Source organism: Anomalospiza imberbis, chromosome Z (genome assembly GCF_031753505.1).
Source record: "Anomalospiza imberbis isolate Cuckoo-Finch-1a 21T00152 chromosome Z, ASM3175350v1, whole genome shotgun sequence".
Classification (NCBI taxonomy): domain Eukaryota; kingdom Metazoa; phylum Chordata; class Aves; order Passeriformes; family Viduidae; genus Anomalospiza; species Anomalospiza imberbis.
Genome location: NC_089721.1, coordinates 2026574 through 2040907, shown reverse-complemented (window position 1 = coordinate 2040907; position 14334 = coordinate 2026574). Strand labels below are relative to the sequence as shown.

At 44.2% G+C, this 14334-nt stretch overlaps 1 protein-coding gene across 3 annotated transcripts in view; it reads left to right on the top strand.

Annotated features, from left to right (window-relative positions):
• ARK2N (arkadia (RNF111) N-terminal like PKA signaling regulator 2N) overlaps positions 1-9118 on the top strand; it is a 46201-nt gene extending 37083 nt beyond the window's left edge. For all 3 annotated transcript variants that reach the window (XM_068175791.1, XM_068175792.1, XM_068175793.1), the window contains exons 4-5: positions 2431-2557; positions 6118-9118. In XM_068175791.1, the coding sequence (XP_068031892.1) occupies positions 2431-2557; positions 6118-6301 (311 nt within the window). In that variant the 3' untranslated portion in view covers positions 6302-9118. The remainder of the gene's footprint in view (positions 1-2430; positions 2558-6117) is intronic.
• The last annotated feature ends 5216 nt before the right edge of the window (positions 9119-14334 follow it).

The following is a 14334-nucleotide window of genomic DNA, read 5'->3' as shown; positions in this document are numbered from 1 at the left end:
GAGGCTGTAAATCTGTCTGTCTGTGCTATAATCCTGATTAACACCCAGCTACTCTTGCAGTATTTACTCTGCTTATTAGGGTTTTGCTACTTTTTGTTGTCTGAACTTAAAGCTATGGTGGAATGTGTGGAAGCTCTTTTAGGAATCCAATTCATACCTCTAGGGATACTTTTTGGGGCTATTTAGGAGCTGGTCTGCTTTGCTCCTTTCCCAGACATTACCCTGTCAAGATAATGAAGGGTGGTCAGGCAGTAAAACACTAGATATTATATTAATAGGTATTTTATTATATTGTATATTATGGCCATCCAATTCCACACCCTGCCATGGGCAGGGACACCTTCCACTATCCCAGGTTGCTCCAAGCTCCATCCGACCTGGCCTTGGACAATTCCAGGGAAGGGATCCAGGGGCAGCCACAGCTGCTCTGGGAAACCAGTGCCAGGGCCTGCCCACCCTCCTGGGGAAGAATTTCTCCCCTGTGTCCAATCCAACCCTCCCCTCTGGTAATGTGAAGCCCCTGGCAAGTGAATTAAAGCCTCTGAGCACTTTAATTTCATGTTTCACACTCTGCCTAGCCATTTAAAGAAATACCCATGACCTATTTTTGGGCTTTTTGGCAGTCAGTGATGTTTGCCAAGAAATGTTCAGCTCAACTGCAATGCTAGGAAGAGACTGTCTGGGTTATTAATTTGTTTTAAGTTCAGCTGACCAATATTTTTTTGTCTTGTGAGGTGGGAATTCCTCCTTCAGGCACCTGGCAGCACATGTGTTTCCTTCCCTTGCTAACCCTGGTCCAATCATCAAGGGTCTTGGCTTTCCAAAAACTGAACATAGAGCATGGTCTCTGTTCCTACACAAGAGCTGCAGAGGGACTGGGGACAAGGCATGCAGGGACAGCACACAGGCAGTGGCTGCCACTGCCAGAGGGCAGGCACAGATGGGATATTGGGAACCAGGAATTGCTGGCTGGGAGGGTGGGCAGGCCCTGGCACAGGGTGCCCAGAGCAGCTGTGGCTGTCCCTGGATCCCTGGAAGTGTCCAAGGCCAGGCTGGATGGGGCTTTGGGCACCCTGGGCTGGTGGAAGGTGTCCCTGCCTGTGGCAGGGGGTGGCACTGGATGGGCTTTAAGGCCCCTTTCGGCTCAAACCATTCTATGATTCTATTTGCTTGCATCATTCACAATGCTTAAAGCAGTCATTAGAAATTTTCCCTGGCATTGGTTTCAAGTTTAATTTCTTCTGTTTTCTTTTAATGTCCTTGGGGGTATAATCAGTTCTGCTTGTTCACACACCTTTGAAATCCCGTGGATCATTATTGCTTCTCCTCCTCCTCCTCCCATCTTTGAGGAGGTGTCCACTCAAACTAGATACACATAAAATATTTACCCACTCAGATTTCCTGCTCAACAAATGACTCTTCCCCTGTGTAGTACAGCTGACCAAGTGGTTTTTCAGAAGTAGGTAATATCAGCTACTTCAAGGCTGCCCAGCATCCCTCAGGCTAATGATAAAGAGAGACAGTGGAATTAATAATTTTATCTTTTTCCTGGGGGGAAAAAAAAAGTAGAAGTTATATCTTTTAATTAACGGATTTTTCATGAAATCTATTTTCTGTGGGAGAAATAATAATTTTGACTGCTTTGTGTTTCCCATGTAAGTATTATCCTGTATGACTCAACACATTCACTAATTGGGGTGAAGAACCTTCTTAGCAGCACTTGGCAGAAAAGGCAAAAATGTGCCACACTTGCTGTGAGTATTTACAGAGGGCTTGTGGTTTGACTGACTGACAAACTGGATGTCATTGAGGAACTGTAATGAAAAAACAGCCCTGCTGCATATGGGACTTAAAAAACCCACTTTTTCTTTTCAAGTATTTGTAATAATGTTAGAGCAGATGTGTGAAACAGCACTGCCAGAAACTGATGTGCTTGCTGTATTTTTTCACTGACCAGTTTCCCCTGTTTTTTTTTATTTAAAGAAATTATAGTAATTTTCCTATTTTTCTTGATGTGTGGGATGTTTCTGTCCAGCCTATAGGCTTTTTTTTTTTCTATAGTATCATTGTGTTTGCTTAGATTGTTCTGTTTCTTAATGTCAAGGAGGTTTAGGGACAGTCTGACTCTTATCATAAGAGTCTGTCTGTCTGACTGTCACAACATTTCAGCTGGAAATTCTTGGTTGTTCTTGGTTTTTTGTTCACATTTATGTGACAGCACCATCCCCAGAGCTGCTGACACTGGCTAAATCCAGTGGTTTTCCTGTATCAGGTAATGAATTGTAAGTTGAAAAACTTGGTCTAATGAGATTTTCTAATATTAGTGTTGTTTAGTTTCTTTTGTTAGGTTGAGAAACTCCTTTTCCAGCTGATTTCTGAGTCATGTAAGCTGTTAAACACTGCCTGTATTCCCATTTTCCCCATCTCTAGGTCATCTGGATCCAGATGTCCTTGAAGGTAACAAAACCTCTTCTGGCAATGCCCAGGCCAATGAAGAAATTAACATTGCCTCTTCTGATAGCGAAGTAGAGATTGTTGCAGTTCAAGAATGTGCCAGGTATGAATTATTTTTTTCTTGCTCTAAAATAATTTCATTTTATCAGAATGGCTGTACCAAAATCAATAAAGAAAGAACTGCTGGCTTTCACTTCTCTAGTTACCCAACCATGAGTGATGCCCAAAAGGCAGCAGATGTTGCATTTTTTTTTTTTTTGTTTTGCTGGTCATGGTGGTGTCAGAATGTGTTTTTCTTTAGAAAGTGACCAACTTGATAGTTATTCAGATTAAAGATGTTTTTTCAATATCAAACATTAACTGGCTAAAGATGTGTAGTATAAAAATACCAAATATTGAGATACTAAGTGTACATGCATCAGAAATTCAGATTTTAAAGGAATACATGAATATACAAATAACTAACTGAAAATCTTTATGTGGGTTCTTATTGCCTTTCAAACTGTTAAGTTTTTTTTATCAGCTTCCACTTTATTTAATTAGTCAGTGGGGGTAAAAATGCTATCATTTTTTAAAGTGGCTGATGTAATAAGATATCACCTTTAGGTTAAAAATCAGATAATTTTGAATCTTGGGTTTATTTCAAGATTCAAAAGAGGTCAAAGTAGATGAGGGTAAGGATGCCAGAGATTTCTTTCTCAGTCAGAAACCTGTTCAGCTGTTCTTCTTGGTAGGCATTTTTTTTATGGTACTCTTCATTTTTAGTCTGTGGCCTTTCCTTGGCTTAAAATATTATGAAGCAGTTAAACAAAACTGACATTTTCTAATACTGTGGAGTGTGAATTTGGTGGAATAAAACTGAGTTAAAACAGTACATAGACAAGCTCCTTCCAAAATTTTCTGCTGCCTAGTGGGTGCTTGGAGGCAGAAGAGGGGTTCCTTGTCCCTTCACTACATCTTTCTTGAGGAACGAAGAAAGAAAGTGTTCAGGACCCAATTTCCCAGGCAGGAAAGTTCATGGATAATGTGGGCACAGCCCAGTGCTGTTGGATGTGGAAAAAAAGGAAATTTTCATGTCTAGAAAGGGGATTTAATCTTATCTTTTAGAACAGTGAGAAAGTCCTTGCATGGCCAACTCTTTTGGAAGATGGTAATTCCCTAGGAAGCAGCTCTCCTGGTTGTTTATGCAGCAGAACCCAGGGCTTGGAGGGTCTTTGTGCTGATGGTGAGGGGTGTGGATTCACCTTCCAGCACTGGCTGCTATAAATCTGTGCAGCACTGCACACAGGACCCTTGTGCTTCTGTCCCCTCTTTGAAAGCTTTCCATGCTGCTGCCTGGATAATACTCACCCTCTATAGGAATTTAAATGTGAGCTAAATGCAGAGTTGCTGTTTAAAATGAGTTTTAGTAGATGGGGACTGAAATAATTTCAGCAAATCAGACTAAAAGCACTCTGTTGTGCTTTCCTTTGTTCCTGTACCAGTCTCCTGCAGACCAGTGTTTACTGCCTCCCTTGAATACTCACTCACACATTTCAGTTGCTTGAATCCTATTTACAGTTCTATTTCTCTTGCAGGTCTAGGCTTGCAGTTATGAAGTATTGATGGGCTTCTGGCAGGGTTGTTGTTTGGACAGGGGTTAGGTTTTTGATCAGTATTTTCTGCATGCTTAGTTAGTGTGGTGTTCGGATCCTGGTTTTTATCATGCTCCCTTATTCCCTGTCATCGTTGGGCTGGTGTGAGTTGTGACACCCTGGAGTTTGTCCTTTGTTTGCAGTTCTTCAGATTCTGAGTGAATTGGTGCTGTTTCTCATCACTGGGGTATTCCTTGGCATTTACTTAGGACACCAAGTAATTTTTCAGTTTCTTTAATTTTTCACCAGCAGATTTTTTTTTAAATCATGCATGCATGCATATAAACCAGTTTTCCTCTAGTTCTTCCTAGGAGGTTTTTTGGGTTTTTTTATTGCCTTTACTTGGTATCTTCCCTTAGCTGTAGATTGGAAGAATGTTCTGAGCTCATGTTTGACTAAATGTTTTGCTGTTGGCTGCTTGTGTCGGTAGTTTGAGGATAAAGACTTCTATTTTTCAGAGATATCTTTCCCGTGAGATAATTTATGGTTTGGTTTTCATTATCTTCAGGAAGAAAAGTTAGTCTTAGCTTTGCCTAAACAATGAGGACTGTTCTCAGAATGGTGCACCACAGTCCTTGAGACCAAACATCATATTTAATTTGCTCTGCCTACAAGATTTCTTGCCAGTTAAGCTTAAAAATACTTGTCCTTAAAAGAAAGCTTTAAAAGAAAAAAATCCCATACATTTGTTAGACTTACAGGGTCTTATTGCTAATTCTTTGTAGATATGTGCTTTAAGTATGTGTTTTTATGACAGAAGAAGTAATAAAAGAGCCATTCTGAACATCACATCTAAGCCTAAGGAGCATATCTGAGAAGGCAATGAGACATTTATATTCAGGGAAGTTACAGCTCACAGAATGAGATTTTTCATTCTATTTCATGAAACTCCAACCAGAACCAAGAGAGCTGAGCATAACTTAAGTAGTTTTGGAGAAAATAAATAGCACAGACTTAAATTGGAATAAATAAAATGTAAATGTCAGGGATATTTGATCAGTACAGGAAATTTGAGTTCCTGAAATACACATGCCTTCACAAAGAAATGGGAAAAGGTTACCCCAGCAGCCAGAGCACCTCGTGTTTATCCATGCAGCCAGGAGGAGCCACAGCCAGTACCAATGCTTACAAGAGCAAAACAATTTTTGGAGCACTAGGTATCAAGTTTTATTAGTGCCTGTGAAGGATTTACAGCTGCAAATGGAGTGATCATCCCAAAGCCTCTAGTAAATTCCTGTCATCACTTCTTCATACACAAAATTATTCTACCTTTCATTTTGAATTTATTTTTTCTAATTGCTCTTAACCTGTGCTTCATTTGTCATGTATCTGCTATGGCTATAATAGGTAAAAATGCTGTGTGAAAGGTACCTGTGTATAGTGCTTCAGCAGGGCACTGGAGCCTTATCTTCAAATACACCTTTTAGTCTCATTGGCTGTCTCAGAGCTTAAATGTTTTGCTGAAGTGGGGCTGAACTGTTGTCAGTGAGCATTTCCCGGTGTATTTGTAATTTTCAGTTTAAAAGACCAAAAAAAAAAATCAGAGGTAAGGCTGTAATAACAAAATTAGCAAGTTCTCTTTTGCAATTATTGCAATGAAAGTATCATTACCTCCTTGTTTTAATATGGCTTTGATTTAATATTGCAGTATAGCTTTTAATTTTCTTTTAGGCAGTCTCACTTCAGATTTTTCTCTTTTTAAAAACTCCAGTGGGTAAGGCTCCATCAGGAAACTGTGCATGGTACTACACATGGTGGGGCAGGCTTCCTCAAGATCCTTGGGATCCATGCACATATTTTTTAAGGAAGATCATTGGCATTCCTTTAGAATAATTTAATCCCCAAATTTAAGTTTAGCTTGGGGTGTTTGAGATGCCACAGACTCTACAAGCGGAGAATCCAGTTTGGAGAGGGAAGTGCTAACTGGAAAACAATAAAACACTGGAGGAGGGGATGTCATGGCTGAGCTGAGCAGTGTCCCTGATGTTCTCTGTGTCTGTGTGTGTGTGTGTCCCTCTCCTCGCTGCAGGTGTGTGCATCCCAGGGGAGGGGTGATCCAGACCGTGTCCTCCTCGAAGCGTGGCTCGGCGTTTGGCAGCGCCCAGCCCGCGCAGCCATGGACAGCAGTGTCTCCCCAGCAGAACTGGTCCTCTCCCCCAGAAGTGGTGGACCTCACTCTGGACGAGGATACCAGGCACAAATACCTCCTGTAAGGCCCTGTCACTGTGCTCTGCCCCCTCCCCTCCCACCCTCCCTGGCACAGAAGTTCAGTGGTTAAACCATCACCTCCAGAGGCCCCGTCCTTGGCACCAAGAAGCCCAAACCCACGGCATTTCTCCACGTCCACAGGATTGTAGTCTGATTTCAGTATCACTTCAAATGGCTTTGCCTTCTCCGAGGAGGATTTCTGCCCAGAATTAACAGCACCAAATTTAAAACACATCTGCAGTTACTAACGTGTGCGTGTATATCTAATGAAATAACTGCGTGCAAACTTAACGTCCTCCCACCCTCCCCACCTCCCAACTCCAGGACTTTTTAAAATTAACAGTATCTTGAGTTTGTTAGTAGAAGTTAGTGTGTTGCTTTGTGAGCATCAGTGATTTTGAGAAATGCTGTGTCCTCACTGATTTCAGCAGAACTAGGGGGATATTCAACACTTCCAAAATTTGGGCCAGGAGTATTTTTACCCTAGCTGATTTGGTTATGCCACCAGCGGGGGTGATTGTCTTTAATGCAAATGGCCCATAACAAATGCACTGAACAGCTTTAATTAAAACATTTTTATTTTCAATGTAATTTATAGTTTATACTCTTCAGTGCTGAGTCTTCTGTCCACTTGACTACTGTGTTTCATTGGTCAATTCCCACAGCTTGGAATGGCTAAAATAGTAATGGTAGTGACTTCGGAACAGCTGAACATTGCAAAAGCACAAGAAAAGGTAAAAAAAAGGCCTAGCATCCCTCTCCTTTTTAATTATAGCTGAACTTTATTACCTCTATCTGAGTTTCACCTGGAGTAGATGAAGGAGAGGAATTAAATGTTTTACTGACAGTCCTGATCTCTACTGCTGCTTGTTTGTGTCATTCACCATCTCAGAAAATAAAAAACAAAACCCAAGCAAATTCCAAAGCTCCATCTTGGCAAAGGGTTGTTCAGCTGGAACCTGTTCCTGGAATTTTTAGGGCCACTCAAGTGCTTAAAACTCTGTCCTGAAAGATGTTGCAGGATCAGGGTCAGAAACTAAGGTTGTGGTGTTTAACTATTTTTTTTTTTCTTTAACTAGTAATCTGCACCATTTCCCTGGCTTTCAGTCATGCCTCTCATGCTAGTTTTGGAAATGCCAGGATTCAGAAAACACTTCCTACCAGAGTATTTACCAAAATCAGTCGAACGACTCGCTTTAGCGGGCTGCAGTTTCTGTGGTGTATATGGAAATTCCTGCCCCTTGTCTGTCATTTTGAGCCTTTCCCAAGGCAAAACCAAAGATTAGACTTTAACAAGATTATATTATTCACTTTAAATGTCTACTGTGCAATTGAAACATTCCTTCATATTCCAGATGTTTCTATTGGGAATTTTGTACAGCTCTGCCATTAGATTTTTTACTAGGGGTGGTCAGGACATGGGATGTTCTGCTTTCCTTTCGTGTCAGCTGGTTTTCAAAATTTAATTGGCTTCCCATAATTTTATCTATGGGCAAAATAAAAAATTAAAATAGAGTTACCTGTATTGTCACATAAAGGAAAAACAGCCCAGCAGGCTGTTCAAACATCTGTTCAGCAGGCTGAACAAGCATCTGTTTCTTCCATAAGCAGAACAGTTCATGCTGCACTTTACAGAACAGCTAGGTAAGGATTGATGTTCCCATTTCCAGCTTTCTAGAGCGTTGAACATAAGTGTCTTGCTCGGCCAGAAAAATATCTGTGGTGTTTATAGTGACCAATTCCTTTCTGTGGGAAGGAGGGAGAGAGGGGAGCATGGATGGATCCTGTTGACCCCACAGCAGGGAAAGACCATGTGCTGCTCTGCCCATCTATTCTCCTCGTGTTTCCACAGCTGTGGGCTCACACGCCTGCTGTACAGGTAACTTTGGAACAGCCACCTCCTGTGGCTGTTTCACAGAGTCTCCTGAAGATTGCTTGTGAAGAAAGCTGCAGGGACCCTGTTTGCAGTCCTTCCGTGAAAAAATGCAAACTATCTCTCCTTGTTTTTCAGTCTGTATATGATGTGACTTACACGTGTACATAAAAACAACTGCCTCCTAACCAAACTTCCTCCAGTTGTGCACTGTGTTTGTTTAAACAGCTCATGTATGGTAGTCCGATGCAGGTTTTCTTTTATTTAAAACACTAGGTATTTTCTCTTAAAAAATTTCAAGGGTAGTGATCTGAAAAAAGCAATCACTGGATATAGGTCGGGAATAGTTTGGTTTTGTTTCCTTTTTTTTTTTTTTCTTCTTCTTTTTTTTTTTCCTTCTGTTTTTTAAAAAGAGCAAAAATGTGCCTGGGTGGTTTTTGCACTTCTCAGCAGGAAAGAGAAAAGTTAGCCATTGTATGGCTGTGAACCAGTGCACTTGGAGCCTGGTCCAGAACCCACTGAGCTCAGTCTGGGGCTGCCTGTTGACCTCAGTGTGCATTGGCTCGAGCCCTTCAGGGTTTAGCAGTTTTCCTGAATTGCTGGAGTGTGAACTTGGAATCTTATGTAGTGAAGACAAATCATTGTTCAGAATATAAATGTTTAAAATGTGTGGCTCTAGTTAAAAATAAAATTTGATTCTTCTTGACACTCACTATTTAGTTCTCATTTTCCATCTAGTATTTAATGGTCTTTGGAGAGAAATAATAATAAAAAAAAAACAAATAATAAAACAGAGTGTTATATATATATATATATATATATATATATATAAAAATATATATATATTTTTGGTGCAAGATGAGACATTCTGTTTTTTGAAACAAGTCTGTAGAATAAAGGTTAAACTATTTTAAGATTAAATAAAATAAAGTGTATTATTTAAACAATATCAATTTGTTGGTTTTTTTTTTTTCCTTCCACTTCCGTCAAATATGCTGCTGTTTGTCGCATCTACAAATTAAATCCATAAATTCTGGATTACAGTTGCTGAAATTCAGCTCTGTTTCTTGCTGTAACACATTTAATTTTGCACATGCAGAGTAGTGAAGTGATTTCCTGGCTGCAAAGCCTTCCTTTTATCTCGGACCAGGGCAGGACCAACACTTCTGTACCCTTGGTGCCAGGGGATGTCCAGGTACCAGTGACAAGTGGCTGCTGCCCATCACAGGATCCCAGGACAGTTTGGTTTGGGTTGGAAGGGACCTTAAAGATTGTCTCATTCCACTCCCCTGCCACAGGCAGGGACACCTCCCACTAGCCCAGGTTGCTCCAAGCCCTGTCCAACCTGGCCTTGGACACTTCCAGGGATGCAGGGGCAGCCCCAGCTGCTCTGGGCACCCTGTGCCAGGGCCTGCCCACCCTCCCAGCCAGCAATTCCTGGTTCCCAATATCCCATCTGTGCCTGCCCTCTGGCAGTGGCAGCCACTGCCTGTGTGCTGTCCCTGCATGCCTTGTCCCCAGTCCCTCTGCAGCTCTCCTGGAGCCCCTTGAGGCCCTGGCAGGGGCTCTGAGCTCTCCCTGGAGCCTTCTCTTGTGCAGCTGCACAGCCCCAGCTGTGCCAGGCTGGCTCCGGAGCAGAGGGGCTCCAGCCCTGGCAGCAGCTCCGTGGCCTCCTCTGGGCTGGCTCCAGCAGCTCCCCTGTCCTCCTTGTTTTGGGGCTCATTGTGCCTTGCAGAATCCCCTCCAGGGATGCAATTTCAGCACAGCCTCCACCTTCCCACACACCTGAGTCCTTCAGGTGTCTGAGCAGCCTTCCCACCATTACTTCTCTGACTGCATCCCCTTGTCCCATCCTCCCAGACATCTTCTGCTGGTCAGTGAGACTGCCTGACTCAGAGGCTGATGCTACAGGGCAGGTCCTCTCTGGCCAGGGGGATGGTGTCAGGGTGAGCTGTGTTCAGAGAACCACAAAATTGTATTATGGGGGAATTTGGAGCCACAAGTAAAGAGGAGAATGGTGAAGTACAACTGCACTGTGCTGAACGTGGAGTCCTGCTGCCTGCCAGCCCCCCTCACAGGCAAAATGGAAATGGGAATAGGAATGATAATAATAATGATCATAATTCAGTGCCTCTACTGTGTTTTATATGTATTTATCACACGAGAAAGCTCCCAGTGGCAATCAGGAAGGCCACTTATCCATGTATTTTAAGTACCAATATCGATAATGAAGGTAAAGTGAGTTTGTTTTCAGCCTTGCTGAGTCCTTGGCATTTGTGGAGCCTGAAAATACAAATTCTGGGCCTGGTGGTCATTGGAGAGGTAGGCACCAGTCTCAGATTTTATTTTGTGTTTATCAGCAGCTGAGGGAGAACAGAGCCGTGGAGTTTGGTGCAGATGTGGGAAGAGGACAGATAAAATATCTGCTGAATCTTTTCTTCTCTATCACCAAGAGATACCCAATGGTGCTCCTTGCTGAAGGCATTGCCTCCCTTGGCTGAAATACTACCAGTTTTGCCTCTCCTTTTTGGGGCTGTCATCTCCGACTGTCAGCTGCTGTGGCTTTCTCTCCAGAGCACCCCAGGGATGCAGTTTCCCCTCTGTCTGCACAGGGAAGGAGCAGAATGCCTGCAAAATGCAAACTTGGGATGGACAAACCCTGCATTTACTGACAACTTCGGTGCAAATAAAGTGAAATCCTCTTCTTACTGATGCTAAAGGGTGGGTGAGGATCCAACCCATGCCCACCTCAGTCTATATCTTGAGTTTTTGAAAAGCAAATTTAATTCTGAGAGTCCTGATGGCCGCTGATTCACAAATGCCCCTTGGAAGTTTTCTCATGGGTCTGGTTAGTCATCTGGAATTGCAGTTTAGTTTAAAATTAGAATTGAGTGCCAGCCACTGGGAAGGAAACATCTTTCAGACAGTCTCAGGGCAAAGCTGGAGTGGGCAGGGGGAAAGCTGTCTGGAAGTTTAATTTCAGATAATTTTCTACACTTACTCGCTGCATCAGCAGCTTCGGGTGAATCCAGGGCAACCACATCAGAGCTGGGAAAACAAACAAGAGTCCTCTGTCAAATTCATTTTCCATTGCTGTAGGTGTTGTGAATTGAACACAGCTCCTGGAGCCTGGCTGGTGCCTCTGATGAAATGCCATCTGCAGTTGAGCATTTGCTTTGTCCCCGGCTGGCCCGTGATCAGTGACACCCAAACCTTTCCCATTTTGTTTCTTCCAAATCCTTGTGTGTCTGCTTCAAACTTGGAATTGCTGAACGCCAGTGAACCCCAGTGTCAGGCCAGTCCCAGAATCACAGAATTATTTGGGTTAGGGGACTTAAAGACCATCTAATTCCAACTCCCTGCCACAGGCAGGGACATCTTCCACTAGCCCAGGTTGCCCCAAGCCCCATCCAGCCTGGCCTTGGGCACTTCCAGGGATCCAGGGGCAGCCACAGCTGCTCTGGGCACCCTGTGCCAGGGCCTGCCCACCCTCCCAGCCAGCAATTCCTGGTTCCCAATATCCCATCTGTGCCTGCCCTCTGGCAGTGGCAGCCACTGCCTGTGTGCTGTCCCTGCATGCCTTGTCCCCAGTCCCTCTGCAGCTCTCCTGGAGCCCCTTGAGGCCCTGGCAGGGGCTCTGAGCTCTCCCTGGAGCCTTCTCTTGTGCAGCTAACACACCAAGACCAGAGTACAAAACCACAGTGAGCATATCCTAATCAAAAGGGGGATAATTTCAAAAACAGCCTCACAGCACATCTCAGACAAGGCCTGGCAAGTTGAAAATGCTGTTTAGCTCAACCCCTCCATAGCAAAAGGAGAATGAGCCCCTGGTGCCCACCTAGGGGATCTCAACACCTCCCAAGCATTTTCTGCGGTTGGGATGCTGTGTAAACAAAGTCTCAGGCTGTAAAAAACCCCATCCCACTCGCAGCTGATGAATCCTTGACTCCTTGGACCATCTCTCTTTCCTCCATCTGCTTGTCAAAAGGATGAATTAGGGCAATAATTAAAGCAATCCCACCTGGGCATGGCACGATGTAAGGAGTGAGCTTTCCACGAGGGGCTGAGCTCCCTGACAGTCAAAAAAGTCTTATTTTAATAATTCATTTTCCCAGTAAGCAGCAGGATTCCATATTACAGTGAAGTTTTTGGAGGAGTGGTGCAGCACTTCCTCATCCTTCGACGGCCAATGTAAGGTCTTGCCCTGGACCAGCATTCCCAGCTTGTCCAGGGGTATAGAAAAACTCTAAAATGCCCTTAAAATTATCCAAAATGCTCCAAAACTAGCTTTTCACCTGCATCCTCTCCTTCCCCGTGCCCCAGGGAGAAATCCCTTTAATTCCTGGAGCTCCAGGCTCAGCTCAGCTTGCTCCCAGCCCCACGGAAAGGGTGGGGAGGGGCGGCTGGGTGGAGGTGAGGGCTCTCGGCAGCACCCTTTTTGCAAGGGAGAGAATAACAATGATTTCTACTGCAGTTAGGCCACTGATACTGTCTCTCAGGAAGCCCTGGCGGGAAGCAGCCCCTGGGAAAGCACTAGATGGCACCAGAGCCAGAGGATACGGGATCTGGCTGCCGTCTCACCCTCGCCTGCATCCCCCAGAACGGGGAAAGTGCCCTCAAACACAGGCAAAAAGGCTTCTGGATGTGAAAAGAACAATTTTTTAAAAATTTATTTTCCTAACCCTGCTGGACCCAGTCACCTTGGTCAGACCCTGTCCATGCAGCCAGCATCCATCCCAAGGCAGGGAAAATGGCCCGGGAAGCAAAAGAAATCAAATCATCTGGATGGAATACTGAAATTAAATTATCCAACTGTGATTTTGAAGTAATTAACCACTAATGAGTCGTTTCTTCAGATATTAAGGCCAGGATCTCGGAATGTGGATAGGGGTTGCTGACCTTGCCTTATTTTTGGTTTTTGCAAACCAAGGACCTGGTTTCATAAATAAAATAGTACAAGGTCCTTGATTGGTGGCGGAATTTGTGGGATTTTGCAGCAAAGCATGTTTCCAGGAAAGAGCTTTCCTTTCTTCACAGTTTCTGCAGAGATCATGGTTGCATCCCAAAGCAGCTGCTGCAGGGAGCTGGTAGGATACTGGGATGGGGAGAACATCGGGGGGCTACAAAGGAAAACACACCAAAACCTCTGCTCCCCAAAAATAAGGGCAGGATGGAGGAGAAGGGATGAATCTGGGGTCATTCTGCTTGAAACAGGGTGGTGTGACACATCCTAAAGCCCATCCCTGCTCTCACCTTATGGAGGCACACAGGGAGTAATGAGTATTGTGAGTTTAAAACTCTGATTGAAAGCAAAAATTCAATCAGCCCTAATATCCCACTTTGGACTCAATGTACTGCATCTTCACCAGCTCCCATTTTGCATCAACTACCATGAGTCAGAAAAACCCCAGCTCTGTTTTGTCATCTGCCACACCCATACAAATGGAGAATGAAATTCCTCAAAGAAAATTAATTCATTTTTGGCAAAAATGTTAAGATACAAATGGGGCATCTTGGACTCATTGAATTGCTTTAGTTGGAAAAGCCCTCTAATTCCATCGAGTCCAACCTTTCCCCCAGCACAGCCAAGGCCACCGCTGACCCCTGTCCCCATGGGCCACATCCATGTGGCTTTTAAATCCCTCCAGGGATGGGGGCTCCAACACTGCCCTCTGGACAGCCTGTTCTGATGCCTGACCACCTTTTTTTGTCAAAATCTTTTTCCCTAATATCCACTCTCTCCTCTCCTGGCCCAGCCTGAGGCCATTCCCTCTCCTCCTGTCCCTGTTCCCTGGGAGCAGAGCCCGACCCCCCTGGCTGTCCCCTCCTGTCAGGAGTTGTGCAGAGCCACAAGGTCCCCCCTGAGCCTCCTTTTCTCCAGGCTCAGCCCCTTCCCAGCTCCCTCAGCTGCTCCTGGGGCTCCAGCCCCTTCCCAGCTCCGTTCCCTTCCCTGGACTCACAACACTCGTCCCCTTTGCCACCATAAATTGTGCTCCCTCATGAAATGAGCTGAGGAGGGCTCTGGATGTCTGCTGGTTTCCTTCAAGTGCTGTGAGCTCCCAAAAATCCTCCTTTCAGGGAAAAGGGAAAATCCACCTCCTGAGTCACATATCTGAAATGGGCTGTAGCAAAATAATTGCAAAGTCTTTTCTTCTTTCTCTCCTC